At 36.9% G+C, this 18,954-nt stretch overlaps 1 protein-coding gene across 2 annotated transcripts in view; it reads right to left on the bottom strand.

The window, feature by feature from the left end:
• Nucleotides 1–18,954, bottom strand: part of LOC131046202 (histone acetyltransferase of the MYST family 1) — a 167,767-nt gene that overhangs the window by 38,254 nt on the left and 110,559 nt on the right. For both annotated transcript variants that reach the window (XM_057979881.2, XM_057979880.2), the window contains exons 9-11: nt 13,562–13,690; nt 13,265–13,358; nt 10,578–10,645 (exon numbers count right to left, since the gene is read on the bottom strand). In XM_057979881.2, coding sequence (XP_057835864.1) covers nt 10,578–10,645; nt 13,265–13,358; nt 13,562–13,690 — 291 coding nt within the window. The remainder of the gene's footprint in view (nt 1–10,577; nt 10,646–13,264; nt 13,359–13,561; nt 13,691–18,954) is intronic.

Here is an 18,954-nt window from a genome sequence, read left to right as displayed (position 1 = left end):
TCCTGCTGCTTCACTCCCTCAATGCACTTAAAGTGGTGATTCTATGAATATACCTCTTTACCCAGATTTTCTTGTCTTTCTATCTCTATGTTTACTTGCTCTTGGTTTGCCTCATGGATTACTGTTGTTCAATTAAAGCTCATTAGTTTTGGTAACATTGTACAAACTTATTATGCCCTAGCCACCTTAACTTTCTGATTATTTTGGCCTTCCTTCGTTGTAAGATCCTCTTGTACTACTTGGCATTTACGAATGTTGGCCTTTCTATTGTATCTGAAACTTTGACTTGTGTAAATTTTTTGTTTTTGAGAGTGCAAAAGAGTTGTCGGAGCCTCTACTATCATGGAGGAGTGAGGGTCTGTTGTGACGTTTTCACACATCGCCCCATTGCAAATGGGGACCCCTGCTTTTTTTTTGCTTTTTAGGGTTTGTTTTTAGGTCTTTTAGGGTTTTGTCCGTTAGCCTTTGCATTTTGAGTGTCGCCCAGGGGATCACATGGATAGCAAGTCCGGCTTGAGTGATGTCCTAATCCTGAAATTTTGGCTGAGTCTGAAAGTCCTGATCCTGAAAATTGGCTATGTCTGGAATGTCCTGATCCTGAAATTTGACTAAGTCTGGAAACTGAAAAACCTCCAAAAACTAGATTTTGCAATATAACTCCTGGAGGTCTGAAACCACTCTCAAACATCCTGATCACTTATACTTAAATGTTATATTCCATAAAAATTATCCTCATAGAGAGTTGAAAAAGTCAAATTTTGCTCCTGTCCTTCACTGAGGATCCAGAGTGAATTTCGCTCCTAACCCTCTCAGGAGGTCCAAGGCGAATCGCTCCTGTCCCTCACCAAGGGTCCAGGGCAAAAAAGCTTATTTGAGTCATTCCTGACCTTGTTTGGTCAAATTGAGACATCAAAGGCATGGTGGAGGACGAAATGAACGTGATAGAGCATCCAGACGTGATTAAAAACAATGAAATGATGAAGTTTTTGCCTACAAGGTCAAAAGCGCTCCTGTCCCTCACTGAAGGACCAGAGCGATTTTCTTTATATGCACAATTTTAGACCTTTCTTGGACATTAGCTTTTATTCATAGCGTGAAGTAAGGTGAAATCTTTCCTAGCCAAGGCATTTCATGACGAAAGATGAAGCATTTTGGCCTAGAGGGCAAAAAGCGCTCCTGTCCCTCATTGAAGGACTGGAGCTTGATTTTCAAATTTGCACTATTTTTGCAGGATCAAGACAATTTTATGATTTGAAGAGACCAAAGAAAACATGATTTATCCATTGAATATAATTTAAGTGGTCCACATAGGAGGAAATCAACCCAAATGACAAAAAACGCTCCTGTCCCTCACTGAAGGACCATGGCGTCTTTTCCAAAATTCTCCTCTTTGTTTAAGATTTTGAGGCAAAACCTGACTTGGATAGGAGGGAGCAATGATGTTTTATGCCTTAGATGCGATTGAGGGTTTAAAGAACAAAGAAATACACCAAGATGTAAAAAGGCGCTCCTGTCCCTCTCCAAGGGTCCAGAGCGATTTTCTAATAAGTGCAAATTTCTTGCAAAAGACAAGGCAAGTTTGTGATTGAAATGAATGGAATAAGGCATGATTAGCCCATTGAAGATAATTTGGAAGGCTAGCAAAGGACAGACAAGCTTGAATTTACAAAAGCGCTCCTGTCCCTCTCCAAGGGACCAGGGCGAAAAACATATTATCTAGCTCTTCTCTCCAAATTGGGACAAATCTAGGCCAAGGCACAAGTTTGAAAGGATGTTTAAAAAGCTTCGAGTAGGAATTGAGATGCAAGAGTTGCAAATTTTGATGACAATTGGCAAAAGCGCTCCTGTCCCTCTCCAAGGGACCAGGGCAAAATTTCCAAATATGCCCATTTATCTTACATTTTGAAATGCTATTTTTGTTTCCAGGACTCAAGAAGGAGTGGGGAATGATGTTCTACGCCTTGAGGGTAATTTGAAGTTGATGTGATCAAGAATTTGTGCAATGGACTCAAAAGCGCTCCTGTCCCTCACTGAAGAACCAGGGTGATTTTTATGAAATCAACAATTTCCCTCCAAGATTATGCTAAGGCAAGGTTGTGCGAGATGGGAAGGATCTTCTAAAGCATGGTGAACAAAGATTTGACTTCAAAATTTGAGAATCCTAGCCTAAAATACAAAAAGCGCTCCTGTCCTTCACTGGAGGACCAGGGCGAAAATCTTGGGAGAGCCTATTTTGCCTTGCAGAAACAAGTTAAGCATGCATAGAATGGATGAAGGGGATCATTGCTTACTCCGCATTGAAAGTTGGCAAATTTAAAGATGAAGGATTAAGGACAAAAGTGAAAAGGCACTCCTGTCCCTCACCCAGGGTCCAGGGCGAAAATGTCCTAAGGCACGTTCCTTCTAAAAATCAAGTGAAATTAAACTCAAAGCTCCAATTAAAAATGCCATTTTAGATGCCTAGATGAAGTCTTGGACAAGAAAATGAGGAATGCAAGGCCTAGATTGAGAGTTCGCTCCTGTCCCTCTACAAGGGACCAGAGCGAAGTTAATGGCATTCATTATTTTTTACCATATTTGGGCGTTAATATCCTCCAAATTGCATTAGATGCCAAATAGCTAACTTTGGAATATTTGAAAAAATTAATTAAATTGGCATTTAATAAATTAATTTTGGGCCTCAAAAAAATCGAATTTTTATTATAAAGGCATTTAAAATTAATTTTGGATTTAAATAATTAAAATATTAAAGGTTGAGCGCACAAGGCATTATTTTATCTTTATTTATCAAGTCGGCCTACTCCTTTTGAGGTTTTATGTATTATTTCACCTTTTATTTGCTAGGTCGGCCTCATGGGTAAGTGGAAGGTGAGTGCTCTATATATTGGAGGTGTTCTTTTTCACAATTTAAATCATTCAATCATTCTTTCAAGTGCAAATTTGGAGAGCTAATTGAAGGTGCGAAATCTAGTTGGAGTGGAGCGAATTTCTACTAAGTGTGGAGAGTCTGGAGACTAAGGAGGGCGAAATTCATCTTGAAGGCTATTGGAGAGGCGAATTTCTTGCTAGATTGGAGGATAATTTCCAGATTTTGGAAGGTATTTGAAGGCGAAATTTTGCTGAGTGTTGGAGGCTAGTGGAAGATGGAGCTCTTTTGAAGACTAATGGAGGCGTAATTCATCCAAGGGAGGACTATAATCAAAGCTTGCCCATCAAAATCCGGTCCTCTTCCTTCATTTTTCAAGGTTTTGTACTTAAATACTCAAAGGAAGGTATGAAGAATTACATTTTTGAAGTTCTTATTCAAGACTTATTGTGATCCCATTGCAATTTTGAAGATCCAAATTCCATTCATCATTAATTTGAAAATGTATAATTCTTGATTTATCATGACTTTTTTCAAGTTAATATCTTAAGTTTTACCTTTGAAAGGTCTTAAATTTCATGCTTTGAGGTTTGATGCTCAAAAGACTAACTTTAATATTTTGTGTAGGTATCAAATGGAGGTCCCGGAGTTGGAAAGTCAAGCCAGATCAAGGACGGTCTCCTCCAAGAAGATCAAGCATCATCAGAAATGACTTCTCCAATCCAGCATTCCAAGGCAAGGTACATCATCATCCTGCACATCAGAGACAAAAAAAGTTAGAGCAAGGGTTCGTTGAAGAAGCAGATAGTTCCAGATGAATTAATTAAAGCTAGCTTCTCAACAACATCAAGTTGAATATCTACCAAGTTACAAGTGTCAGACGAGGTGGCATCCTAATCATCACTTCTCCAGTCAGTGTGGTCCACCTCAGCGTGTCCAGATTCAATGTACCTAACTTATGGAAGGTGGCACAAACTCCGATGTACCTACCCCAGCTATCCATTGGTCGATTTTTTCAAAGAAGACATGTGTCCAATTAATACAATTATTTCATTGGTTGAGTATTAAATGTTATGTAATGGTTGTAACAAACCCTAATTAGGGTTTTCATTGTTGAATCTTGGCCATTGATCTCAAATTGATCTCAGCCATCGAATTGTATTAAGGGCACTATATAAGCCCTGACATTTCATTTGTAAAGGAGATAGATAGAAAGCAATAGAATAGTAAGTTGGAAGCAGTGAGTTAGAATAGATAGAAAGAAATAGAATAGAGTTAGTGAATAGAGAGTAGTTAGAAGGTGATTAGAATAGCAATTAGAGTAGAGTAGAGAGAGAAGGCAAAGGTTGTTGCCAAGATGTTGTTGCAAGAGACTTGTAAAACTTCATTGAAGAAATGGTGAAATTTATGGGTCGATTCGACAATTTGCATGGTCTCTATACTTCTCATATTTGATTTCATGTTATTAGATGAGTGGAAGAAATGTGCTTGATTGATGGTGGAATTCGTATATCCATACTACTAGCAGTTTGTTGATTGTAGACTTGCCTTGTGTAGTCAACTGGAATCATTCAGCTTAAGCTTAACTTCAATTGTCGCTTCTTCATTGATATGCATCAACCTGATGGTGTCTATGCCTGTAGTGATGATTTGAACATCATAAAGCTTTCCTTCAAAGATCGCACTAACCTTGTGGAGATGGTCCAGCGATGTCAAAACAAGACTTAGTTAGAATTTCGTCAAAAATCATTCATTGCTCCTACATTCTTAGTATTAGGATTAGATCCTCTCCTCGCCCTCGTCTTTATCCCTTTTTCAAATCAAAGCTAGTAAGAGCCTATGTTCTAGCAATATTCAAAGCAAATCAGAAGTTCAGTCATCAAGTGTAAGTCCCCTTGTGATTCCAGCAAATCACATCATACCACAGAGAGCTTATCCACACGTAGAGATCCTACAACAAAGAACCTTGAAGTCACCCTGATTGATCCTTTTCGCGATATCTTCAGCATTCAGAGACTTTACTCAAGAGAGGATAAGGTACCCTTGGGTATTTTATTCTGTGTTTGATAGTGTACAAAATACACGTCAACAGGGTCCTAATTCCTTGTGGAATAAGATGGGGTACATGGTACTAGCATGTCTATCTAAGATAAAATTTCATGTTCCTTTTTGTTCCCTTTCTCGTTCTTTCCCCCAAGTTCTCCTAGCGAAATAGCATGTGTATCCTCTTTGTGTTTCGAATGATCTATTGATAAACCATTTGTTTTACTATTTCAAGAGTTTGAAAAGAAACCAGAAAATACTGAGAGGGGGGGAGGGGTGAATCAGTATTTTAAATGATAAAACAGCTTAAGACCTTAAAACAAAGACAGAGACACAAGTTTTATCACGTGGAAAACCCTTTCGGGTTAAAAAACCATGGCTTACAATATCTCCGAAAATTGGGCACCAACCCAATTACAAAATAGAGCACCGACTCAAAACACCAGAGGCTCCAACCTCTTTCTGAGCACCATCTCTATTGATACAATTAACAAATTGAAAGCATAAATCAAAAAGAAATATCTGACTTATACAACTCTGTCAAATTGCAACAAAACCAGTAAATTATCATCTGCAGAAGGCTTTGACATCTTTAATAATCAGAAGATCGATTATCTCCAGTCTTTCAGTTAAACAAAGACACAGTATATCTGCAGTGTGCTCTCAGACCTGTAAAAATGTTATCTTCTATGAACGCAGCCCCTCAAATTTCTGAATAATCTCTCTATCATAACACATCTTAAATATCAGAACAGATTCAAAAGAGTTCTATCACAACTTTGCTTTATATATGTTTTTTAAGAACACCACGAACTGACCCAGAAATTCATTGGCATTGAACTCTTTTGCTACAAATTCCACACACACCAAAAATATACGTCTTCAGCTTAATATCTTGGCACGACTCATCTCAATGATAAATTCCCGCTTCACAAAAACCGGCTTCATCTAAAAATTCGATTACAACATCACACATAAACAATGGATTTTTACGCACAGAAAAATGTGTGACGCACTTCAATTCTCATATACACCCAAACCCGACATATTGAAAACCACTATCAAAACTTCAGCAGATATCGTATATCTTCGTATTTTTTAAGAAGCGAATTCACTCTTTTTACAAAAGAGCACACAAATACATCATATCAAAATTTCAAGAAGCTGAAATGGTGACCATCAAACTCTGATGCAGCTACACCACATGGCTCAAATCATTAATCCATTTTCGTTTTTAAAAAAAAACGACACGCAGATACTCTTATTCGAATCAGAAGATGACTATCTGCCAAGCTTAAAAAAAAAAAAGTTAAGATCAAGCCACCAACTTGAGAGAATATTAGTTCGATGCAAGAAACGATTCTGACTCCTCTTCTGCAAATGCTTTACACATATGCAGCCACAGTGCCAAGAAAATATCCAACACCAATACGTGACATTGGATATATATCACAGTTCAAGTTTGCATTTGATTGGCTCCAAATCAGCCACATAAAGACAACTAAACAGAGAAGAAAAAAAAACAATTCTTCCTGAAACACATAACTCCCGCAAATGACAACATCTGCTGAAATATTGCAACTGGATATGCCACGAAACAAAAACTCTTGAACATACATTGACAATATGGCAAGTTATTACAATGAAGCAGCTGACCGATAACTGATCATAAACACATCAAGCAGCTGACTGAAGAATTACACGATATGAAACTCAAAGGCATGCAATTGACATCAATGAAAAAATTATCAACAGAGATTGCTTTATTGTTGCTAGAGTTTGGTATGTTCTGAAAATAAGGAAAAAAAGCCAAATTGTTGATAAGACCTATCATTGAAGGATGGAGGCAAATAGGGACTTACCTCTTTTTTGTCAAGCATTGTCTTCAAGCCCACACATCACTTGGCCCACAAATAGCACTCATGTCTCCCACTCTATTGCCTTTTATCAGCTACTTGCCCCTTTTTCCAGCCCATTCTCATTTATCAGAACAAAATGAAAACGAAGATAAAGACTATCCTCATTTATCAAATGTTATACTGCAACTCGAGCCAAACGATTGGTGATGAAGAAGAGTGTGGACCATATAAATTCAAAATATGTTGACATCCATTCGTTGTTCACAAGGAAACAAAAATTTCATTGCTGCAAATTCTGTAGCTGAAATATTTGTTGTTTGCAAAGAAAAAACCCACCCTATTTGCATTTCGTAAATGTTCCGTTTTAGGGTTTTGCTGCTTTTAATTTTATTTTTTAAAAAGACACCTAGAATTGAAGCGTCATAGACAATATTGCACGGGTACAGAAACTATTTGGAAATATTGTTTCGAAAAAAATAATACAAAACCCTTGGAATCAGAATCTCTCTTGAAACATCTTTGTAATTGAAACAAAGTAAAAAACTCTAGCAATTCCAAATTGTGCCTTGCCTTTTGTGTATTGTAACTATTTTGAACCACAAAATAGATTTATAAAAGGAAATCATGAACCGGCAAAACAAGAAATTCCCAAGTTGCCAATCTAGTTAAAAAATGAAGTTAATGTCATGACAGCATGTTTCCCATTGACATAGATTATATATGAGTATGGACTGAAAAATAGCCATCCATTTTGTTACAACATCTGATTGAACGAACAGATTACTTTCAAGCCTTCACCTATATATCTTTTAGTTTTCATTTATTAAACACATATTGCATGTTCCTTTGAAAAATATCACAACTCCATACTATGCCTTTCCTTCTCTATAATGTATCTCCTTTCAACAAAAAGATAGATCTATAAAACGAAAAGAAAAATGGGAAATTCCCATGTAGCCAATCTAGTTAAAAGTGAAGCTAATGTTACAATAGCAGGTTTCCTATTAGCTTACATTATTTATGAGAATGGACTAAAAAATTGTCATTCATTTTGTTACAGTATCTATTTGAATGAAGAGATCCTTTTCAAGCCTTCATGCAATATATATTGTACAAATATGTAGCTATAGCAATTCTACTATAGTCAAGAGTTTAGACTCCACAATCGAATTCTATATTTAGATGCTTTGTAAAGAGTATGTAATCGATTTAAAGAACCAAGCCATTTGTAAGGAAGCAGCTTTCTATGATTCTTCAGTATCAGACTCTGGAGAAGAATGGATAGAGTCAAAGCTAGTTAGAACTGAACGACAAAAGCATTTTGGAGCTATGGTCATGGATAGAGGATGAAACAAATTCTCTATGTGGTCTATTTCACTAGCAAATGGAGGATTATGAAGTATTTCCATAGACTTGTAATTTTCTTGAGAGTTGTAACTCTCAGTGAAGTGCACCTAGACAACACATCTGAGAGTACGAAGAGAAAAATATTTAATGCGGAAGGGAGAACAACTTCACAAAAATATTATAAAGGAAAAGAAACTTAGAAAATGATGATGGAATTAAGCGGAAAAGGCAAAAAATATCAAGTTGTAGGCAATATAAAATAAAGCTTCACTTGGCCAACCACATTGTACAACACTATCAGAGACCACTTTCATTCATTCAAATCACAGTACGACAACCATCTTAACTTATTCAACAACATTACCACATTGTACGAACTTTACTATTACTGCCCACATGACGATGTACCGTACAAACATTTCACTCTTGGCAATTCGTTGTCCCCACACAGAACGGACTGTTCCTAGTTCCGAACGTACAATGTCCTTGGACCCACACTTATACCATACAGCAACTTGTTCTAAGCGTATAATCTCTGCCTCCAAGCATTGACATCATCAATGCATTCTACCTCAAAGCGTACGAATCGTACAATTTGATCAATAGACTCATTCTCATGGTATGATAGTTGGCAAGCTTTTTCATCACCATACAACAAACTAGAGTGGCAGTGTACAAAAGACTTTGCAGTCGAGGGTACGACATCACATCATATGGCAAGTGTGGTGTCGCAACTGGCTAGAGTGGTTGGATGTACAACATTTACAATTAATCACCATCGTACGATTCAGCAATATCAGACAACTTCCTCTACCAATATCATTGCACACCATATGGTAAGTTGCCTTTGGCACTTTATGACAAAAAAATGCTTTTTGGCATGATGGCAAACCACTTCCAATCACACCAATTCCATCATCCGGTAGCAAACAAATTCGCAACCTCCTTACTTAATAGTACGACAAAGTGGATTCTTCACAAAGAAACTGGCTTACCTATTGCATACGTGGGCTAAACACACTAAAATTTCTATTTTTTGGCTTCGTCAGCATTGTTTTTAGCCTCTTAAAATATCATGAAAATAAAGTGTGCCATGATGATTTGTGTGGTTCTGAAGGTCTTAATTTGGGCTTCACAACGGGGGCTCTACCCCTCGACACCGCTAGGAGCACTGCCCCTTGACCTTGCTAGGGGCACTGCCCGTTGACCCAGCTAGGGGCATTGCCCCTAGACCCCCGCAAGGGGTGCTACCTGCAAACCCCCCTGGGGGCATTGCTCCTAGACCCCCATTTTATTTTGCAAATACACAAGTTTGGGTGTGCACCATACAGGTCATTGTCTACACTATTGTAATTAATCTTCCCAAATATTACTTGATGCTTGTCATCTGGAAGATGACTTTTTCTTTTGGGGGGATGATATAGTCAACATACAAAATATGTTATTATTATGTTTCAATAATATTGGTTATCCAACTATGTCTTAATTGTTTGTTTGTCATTCTCGAGTAGTTATAAGCGTTGGTTGGCAGTGGTGTTCCTCTTGTTAATCTAGTTGGGTCATTTAAATATATTGTGTATCATCAAGGAAAGTAGTATGAGGGAGACAGATTAACTATAATCCTTTGCTAACCATCTCTGGTCTTCTCTATAATATAAAGATATATTTTACTTCTATATCCGGTATGAATTGCATCTTTATTATTACTTCATGTATTTAAATTATCAAATATAGCAATAAAGAGTGGCTAATAAAGCAAAATCCAAAAACATAATAGCATAGACAATTTTCACTAGAAGAATAAGACAAAAGAGGTTGCCACCTTACACTTTGACCTACTAATAAAGATAAATACTTTATATGGCTAATAAAAATAAGAAAAACCCAACATACAAAAACCCAAGGGACAAAGTGATGAGTACTGAAATGAGAGGAAAGGGGAGTATTGGGGCACTACCCCTATGGAAGACTCATGTGACACTTGTAAAGCATTCTGAATTAATTTCAATACAGAACATGTGAAATGCCACCAAGGTATCTCTATAATTTAGAGAGTCTTTCATCATTCATGTAATAATAATATGATTATATGCTTACATGATAGAAAATTATTAAGAGGAAAAACATAATTTACTACTAGGAAACAAACAGCTTATCTCATTACACGACCATGACAAAATACATTTAAACTATACTTTAAAATTGATAAGCAAGCAAACACTAGACAGACATATAATGTTTCAATTCTAAGAGATGATAATGTTGTCAAGCCTTAAAATATATAGGCATTTCTAAAATGTATAAATTATTTATTACATGTAATTGCTAAAATTAAATTCCTATTGAATTTCCTTAAAATTCACTTTCCTTTACAAACAGCATACTCTTCCTAGAGAAAACAAGAGCATGACATTATAAAAAGATTATATTATATTAAAATTTATTTGGAGAATAAATGCTACCTGACCAAGGTCAGAAAGTGGACGCTCTGGGGTACCCACTGTTCCTTCCTTCTTAGAGAGCTCATAAGCTGCGTCAATGAACCAGATAATTGACAGAGTAATTGTCTGTGTTAGACTAAATTATGCATGAGCATGTAATTACTTCTATCAATCATTTCAAGTAGAGGACAATCAAAATCATTTTAACTAGAACCAGAAATTGTTACAGAAAAAACAACTCTCAAGATTTGCAAAACCATAATCAGCAGGGTAGACCTTATTTAGCAGACCGTATATGTAGCACCAATAAACAAATGGCCGCTATCAGTTATCAATCAATTATATGACTATTGTAATGATACAAGATTTCTCTCAACCAGAATTCAAATATAACAAAAACGAAGTAGATTCAGCCAATTGCATTCCATTTACCAATCCAGTTAAGGTATAAACTATAAAACCCTTTATAACTAAACTATACAGATAACCATACCATTATTATGTAACTGGGCAACCTAATTGACCTTAGCTAATTACTTCTAAAATCTGACCTGACAGAAACTCAACCAAACTCTAGAAATACCAATAACACTTGAACATGAAAATAGTCTACAAAGCTTCCAAAATTTGAGGATCACAATAGTTGAAATGTTTTAAAGCTGAAATTAGATGTGAATGCTCCATCCTTGAGTATCAAGAGGCAACAGCATCCTAGGTTTGAAAGAAAAACCCTACAGTAGTACTAGATCGGAGAGGAAAAAGTAGGCCAAGTGTGATTAAGAAAAAGGAAAAAGTTGTCATTTTGAGTGATATGCAGTTTACTCTTCTTGGCTAAGGGAATTCCTTTAGATGTGTCTATTTGAAATCTGGCCTTTGGGAGTTTATTTGTTCCTCTATCTCTAAATGCCATTAGTGTTGTGGGAATGAGTCATCTTAAAGTATTGTTGTTGGGGTTCATTCCCCATTTTTGAAAGCAGCCCTTCGTGAGTGTGTGTCTCATAACCAAGAAGAGTAGTATATATATGTCTCCTTACGTTGTATGTCTATTGGAAAAAGCAGCCCTTGGTGAGTGTGTGTCTTCATAAATGGCTTTATGATGCAAGCACATTCAGGGTATAAGAGCAATCTTCCATCAACCAAAAATAATTTCTTTCACCTTTTCTTTGTTTTGCAAGTACCTAGGAATGTTGTAATCATCTTATTCTTACCAGAGAGGTTAATTCATACTGCAAGGTCCAGTTTTGTCACAGTCATCATTTTAAGCACACAAAGTTTCTGCCAATATCTCTATCATGCAACCTAATTAAACCGTGTCCATGCCAACTTGTAATGACATATAAAACATCATTGATCCCAAGGAGGTTCATGGTTAAGGCTGCATTGAATTGTATATCATATATCTTGCCAAACCCATCTTAAGAGGGATCATCTACACATTTTCAAAAGTCAAATCATTCAATACTGGACCCATGATCCTTATATTATGTTCATGCAGCAATATTTCCACTTTTCTGGTCAACACAAAGCCATATAATCCTTGTTTGCTATAAAAAGATTACTCAAGAGAGTAATCTGAGTTTGGTAGTACATCAATAGGTTAGTAGACAAGAGATACGAATATATTACATATCAATTTAGAAAATAGTAATCGGAGAAGCCACACACAAGTTGTGATTGTATTCCATTGTAATTCAAGACTAAGGTCTTATGTAGGCCTTTGTGAAAAAGAGTATTAATATATTTCAAACTGTGAATCAAATAAAATTATTGTTCCACATATTCCTTGTGTGTTTTCATTCCACTATGTGAGGCTTATGAGTGTTCTATGTTAAGGATCGATGGTTGGATGGTTCTTAATTGAACACTATGTGCATGACCATACCAGTTTACAATTCAAGGGTTGTGAGTTGTTGGTGGCCCCCCATTTAACTTTAAGGGTATTTTTTAAAAATAAAAATTTAAATGTATATGGTATAGCAAACATACCAAGAGATGTTCCCCAAATTAAGAGAACCAAATATGAAGTCACCAATTTTTTCCTTTTTGATTGAGTGGGGCAAGAGCATTTTGTCATCACCATACCCCAAAACATCCTCATTTCCAGAGATGGGTAAGAAAACACAAGGTGCACTAGATTTAACTAACCTACCAAGATGCATATGGCATAGCAAGCATCCCTAGAGGTGTCCCCCAAATTGGGGGAACATAACAGTAAGTCCCCCTTTTTCCCTTTTTTGGCAGACTGGCGAAAGGGCATTTTGCCCCTGCTATACCCCAAATCATTCCCTTCTTTGGAGATGGATAAAATATCACACAGCACACTGGGTTGAACTGTAACCTACAAAAATGCAAGAACCACAAGAGAAATTGTTTTGATTCTTGAAGAAAAACTGCTAAATATGCAGAAACATTTATAGTGAAAAGATCAAAACAAAAAAGACACCTTTTGTAGTGATCATTTATAGTGAATTCCCAGAAAGACGCCACCCAAATAGATGATACACTTCCGAAACACCTTTCGTAGTGGTCATTTATTGTGAATTCCCAGAAAGACTCTACCCAAATAGATGATATACTTCCAAAACTCCCTCTCCATTTTTAAAGGGATTGAATGATCCTAAAAATGGCAATGGAAGGAAAAAGACATCTTTCAAGACTTAATATAAAATGGTATGCACTCTTCCATTAGAAAAGAAAATAGAAATTACCAAGTGCTATAAGAAATCGTCCGTATCCTTTTCGCTGAAATGGCGGTAGTGTCAATATACATGCCAAATTGTAAGATTCAACAGAATATTTTTCCTGTAAAGCTAAACATAAATTATTATAACATATTCACATCAATTTCAAAATCAAATCAACCATCAATTACAAAACAGCACATAAAGCACAATCCATATGTTCACAACTCTGTAAAATACAGCTTACCTTCAGCTAGGGGCAACACAAAATACATAGAAAAGTTAATACACAAATATGAACTACCTTCAATATAAATAAGTTACCTTGGAGAAGTATCCAACCAACTTATGTCCATATTCATCTTTCTCAGTCAAAATGTAGAATAAGAAAGAATCTACATCATAATAAAGTGTCTTGTGATCAAGGAAAAGTTTTGCAAGAAGGCACAAATTCTGCAATAGAAATAAATTTTTGTCATAACTTCTTCCATTGCAGTGTGAAAGATTCAAAATAAAAAATTTGATTTATGAATCTTACTATGAATACATTTAATTGCAACATAAATCATAATTTTCATGTTTTACTATTCAAAGTTTAGAATGGTGACTAGAAAATAATGTATGTACGCTGCTTAGTGGGTACTTGGGTTTCACGTAGTTAACACCATGTCATCTTGTTTAGATTAAGCTGCCAAACGTATTTTATTCTGTTAATAACATTAGTATTATCATTTTGAAAAGGTATTAACAAAGCTCATATCCTTTTTAATAACGTTAGGCTCATATTTGTATCCATTCTTTTGATAATAGAGAAACATAAATTCACTAGCTTTTTGCTGCTGTTATGTACACAAATGGATAATTTTTCATTGCTTTCATATCTGTCATTGTCCTGCTATTATATTGCTTACTGAACATTCCCTTACACAGCAGTAACAACAAATCAAGCTGTGTGTATCTTACAGTTGATGAGACCAACAAAGCAACATAAGAAAGAAATAAATTGTGTTATGTCCATTAATGACCATGTATACGTCAATGGGACTGGACTGTACAATTGTTAGAATACTCAAGTGCTATGTCAAAAAATGCCCTTGAATTGATCTTCACAAGAAATTAAATAAAGCAAAGAAAAGCAAGAAAACAATGAAACTGACAAGTGGGGGTAAACCTACCATGGTAACCCCAAAATAAGTACAAGTAAAGAAGTTTGTCACTGTTTGTAAACCGCAATTTTGAGTGTCAAAATGTAATAATGCATTGCAGTGCAAGTAAACTAAGGAAAAATGTAAGGGAGATAATTCAACCTACTTGTTTGTGGAGCCAACATCATTTAACAGATATTAATGCTAGTCAAATTCCTACATCCTGTTAATTTTATGATCAGATTAGATAGACAGTAAATCAAACACAATTGCACAGAGTGTACCCTGGGAAAAACCTTCCTCTTGAAGGTGAAAAACCCAGCAATGAAGTATATCTTTATTATTTCAAATATGACAAGTAACTTTATAGAGAATTACTTCACACTTTGAAGCAATAGATTCACTCTCGACTACTGTATGCAATCCGAACTGCTGTTGGAATGTGGACTGCTTAATGGTGATCTATACTTGTTCGATCTGACTTCTGTATGAATGATTCGCCTTGTAGATGAGAGCACACAACTAACGAATGAAATCGATCTGCTGGAGAAGAACACGAACTGCTAATTATTGAACCGCTGTAGGATAATGTATATTCGATCTGCTTGTTGTATGAATAATTCGATGCCTTTGAGAGAGAGAGACAAACCATATATATACCCGATCATATGATCCCTCAACCAGCACGACTTCTCCAAGAGTCGGCCATCATATTAAACATCACGTCTCTTCATTAGATCATTTACATTGAATCAACACGTCTTAAAGTTGGTGGGTTAATACAAAGTCGGCACATTATTAATATACACAAATCGTATTTGCTCATTTGTCATTTTAATTGTCTCTATTAAATCGGTATATGTAATTGTCTAAGGCCGATAGGCCAATTAGACAATTAAGTTATCTGTGTCGGCCCTGAAGGAGTCCAACCATAGCTACCATATTATCAACAATCCCTTTTAGCTAGGGAGGCATTCTTCTCGATCTCTGAGTCACATAGTGACATCCACCATGGCTACTCCCATGAATGGAAATGCAAGTGAACACAAGTACTCATCACGGATCACTCAACGTGATGTCGTCATCTCATCATGACGTTCACCATGGCTACTCCCAGAGGGTGAATAAACACAAGTATTAAGTCATGGAGTCTCTCACATGACATCCACCATGGCTACTCCCGGAGGGTGGAACAGGGGCTTGCACCTCAAACTTCTCTCTCACAGAAAAGAATGCATTAAAGTACATCTCAAGAAATCACTGATGCTGAGACTCCCTCTCAGCAAGGGCTTCATTCTCCACAACTCCAAGCTTGTCTTGAAAATGCACAAACTTCACTTTGGCAAGGGGCTTGGTGAGAATGTTAGTCGTCTGCTCCTCAGTACAAATGTATCTTAATTGAACAACATTCCTCTATACCATATCTCTGATGTAGTGCTGCTGGATCTCAACATGTTTTGTTCTGTCATGGAACACTGGATTAACCAATAGCTTCACACAACTTTGGTTATCACAATGAATAGTGGTAGGCTCCAACGATTGTCCAAACAATCTTGCAAGGAGTTCCTGAAGCCACACTGCTTCGCGAGTTGCCACACAAGCTGCAATGTATTCTGCTTTTGTAGTGCTTAGTGCCACTGAAGACTGCTTCTTGCTACACTAAGAAATCATAGCAGATCCCAAGCTGAAGCAACAACTAGAGGTGTTTTTCCGATCAGTAACACTCCCTGCCCAATTAGAATCAGAATAGCCTTCTAGATTCAGGTCCACACTGGAAGAGTATTTCAAGCCATATCCAACTGTGCCACGCAAGTATCTGAGGATATGCTTGGCTGCAACTAGATGTATCTGTTTTGGTTCACACATAAACTGACTAAGTGCACTCATTGCATAGCAAATATCCGGTCTAGTGTTAACTAGATACATCAAGGATCCGATCAACTGCCTGTACATAATAGGATCCACAAGTTTTGAACTAGCTGCAAATTCCCTCAATTTCTTCAACTTAGTTTCCATCGGTGTAGACATAAACTTGCAACCTAACATTCCAAATCTCTTCAAGATGTCAATGGTGTATTTTCCTTGACTCAGGATTATCTCATTAGGCCTTTGCCATACTTTCAAACCTAGAAAGAAATGCATGAGTCCTAGGTCCTTCATCTCAAATTCTGAAGTCAACTCCTTCTTGCATCTAAGGATGAGATGATCTTCCCCGATAACAAATAGGTCATCAACATATAGTACCAAGATTAACATTTCACCATTGAATACCTTGAGGTAAAGATTCATATCAGCATCATTTTTGCAGAAACCCAAGCTCACCAAGTATTTGTCAATTCTTTCAAACCACGCACGAGGAGCCTACTTAAGACCATATAATGCTTTCTTCAATTTGCATACTGTTGACGTGTCTTTTGTACACGACCAAACACAGAATAAAATACCTAAAGGTACCTTATCCTCTCTTGAATAAAGCTCCGAAATGCTGAAGATGTCGCAAAAGGATCAATTGGAGAAGCTTCAAGGTTCTGTTATGTAGGATCTCTACGTGTGGATAAGCTCTTCGTGGTATGATGTGATTTTGCTGGAATCACAAGGGGACTTACATTCGATGACCTGAACGTCTGATTTGCTGGAGTCACAAATCCTATTTACTAACTGGAAGACAAACAAATGGCAAAAGATGCAGGGTTCAGGAAGTCTACTCTACTACCTGGAATGTGAGAAGATGGATGAATGACTAGGTGGAGTCCTACTGGGCTGGGTCTCACCATCAAGCTTGAACAATCAGACACCAACTCAGTGTGATCTTCTAAGGGATGCTTCCAATACGTTCAAATCGTACACCACCAGACACTGATCACCATTCAAGATAATGCATGAACAATAGACGTGTAATGACTTAAGATTAAACTCATTTTATGCCAGTTGACCACGCACGGCACACTTACAATCAATAAGAGGCTAGTGGTATGGGCTAGACGGATTCCACACAAGTGCATTCAACAATTTTCTTCATTCAATCTAATTATTTACCATCTACAATGAAGATTCAACAAGAGACCATGCGCATTGTAAAGAAACGACATTTTTCACCATATCTTCAATAAAAAAGGGGTTCATTTACAATCAAGGCAACAATTTCTTGCCTTCTCTTCCTACTTTACTCTAATTTCTATTCTATTCACTATCGATCATTAGTTATTCTAACCTCTATGAACTAACTACTAATCTCCTAGCTATTAGCCATTACAAATGAGGAGCCAAGGCTTATATAGTGCTCTCAATACTTCAATGGCTCAGATCAATTTGAGATCAATCGCTGAGATTTTACAATGAAAACCCTAATTAGGGTTTGTTACAACAAACTCAATTCTAGCCAATGAAATAATTGCATTATTTGGACACATGTCTGCTCTGGAATATTCGACCAATGGATAACCGGGGTAGGTACATTGAAGTTTGTGTCATCCCCGATGAGTCAGGTACATTGAATCTGGACACGCTGAGGTGGACCAATCCAACTAGAGGAATAATGACTGGGACGCCACCCTGTTTGACACTTACAACTTGGTTGATGTTCAATTTGATGATGCTGAGAAGATAACTTTAATTAACTCTTCTAAAACTATTGGCTTCTCCAACGAACCCTTGCTTTAACTTCCTTTGTCTTTGATGTGCAGGATGGATGGTGTACCTTTCCTTGAAATGTTGGACTGGAAGAGGTCATCCTTGATGATGCTGGACTGGAGAAGGTCGTCCTTGATGATGCTGGACTGGTCTTCTTTCATCTGCAAAACAAACCATAAGATGATTAAGGACACATAATACATTTATTCTAACATAGCATTTTCTACCTTAAATCATCAACAAGAAGATATCAAAATGAAATTTGCTCGAGATTCTTTTAAGGGACAGGCTCTATAAGAATTTCGCCCTGGACCCTTTGGAAGGGTCAGGAGCGAAATTCACCTTTTAGGACAAAATCTATCATGTTTCCACTCCAAAATGCCTTCCAATGCAAGCATACACTAGTCCTCTCTCCTCTAAAGCCTAGGAATCCACAAAATGACCTTCATCATGAGCAAAATTAGGTGATAATGAGAATTTCGCTCTAGACCCTTTGGAAGGGTCAGGAGCGAAATTCCTTTTTTAGGTCAAAACTCACCTTTGCTTGATTGACAACCTTCTTTAAGGCAATCTCTAAGGTCCATTCACCTTGATCACTGGCTTGGCTCAACGTTATATTGGAGGAAAACATGACTTTTTGTGAATTTCGCTCTGGACCCTTTGGAAGGGTCAGGAGCGAAAATCTTGTTTTAGGCTTCTTCCTCCATCATTTCATCTTGAATCAACCTCAAAAGGCAAGAAAACACTTCTCCTCACTCATCGAAGCTATAAAAACCTAAGTTTGACTTGATTTTGCTAGGAAAATAAGTGAGTTTAGGAATTTCGCTTTGGACCCTTTGGAAGGGTGAGGAGCGAAATTCACTATTTGGCTCAATTCCTTCAAATTTGATAATCATTAGCAATTTGAAATCATTCCTACGGACTTCTCTTTCTTGAACTTGA

The sequence above is a fragment of the Cryptomeria japonica genome, chromosome 2 (assembly GCF_030272615.1).
Source record: "Cryptomeria japonica chromosome 2, Sugi_1.0, whole genome shotgun sequence".
Taxonomy (NCBI): Eukaryota; Viridiplantae; Streptophyta; class Pinopsida; order Cupressales; family Cupressaceae; genus Cryptomeria; species Cryptomeria japonica.
This window is presented reverse-complemented; position numbering and strand designations above follow the sequence as displayed.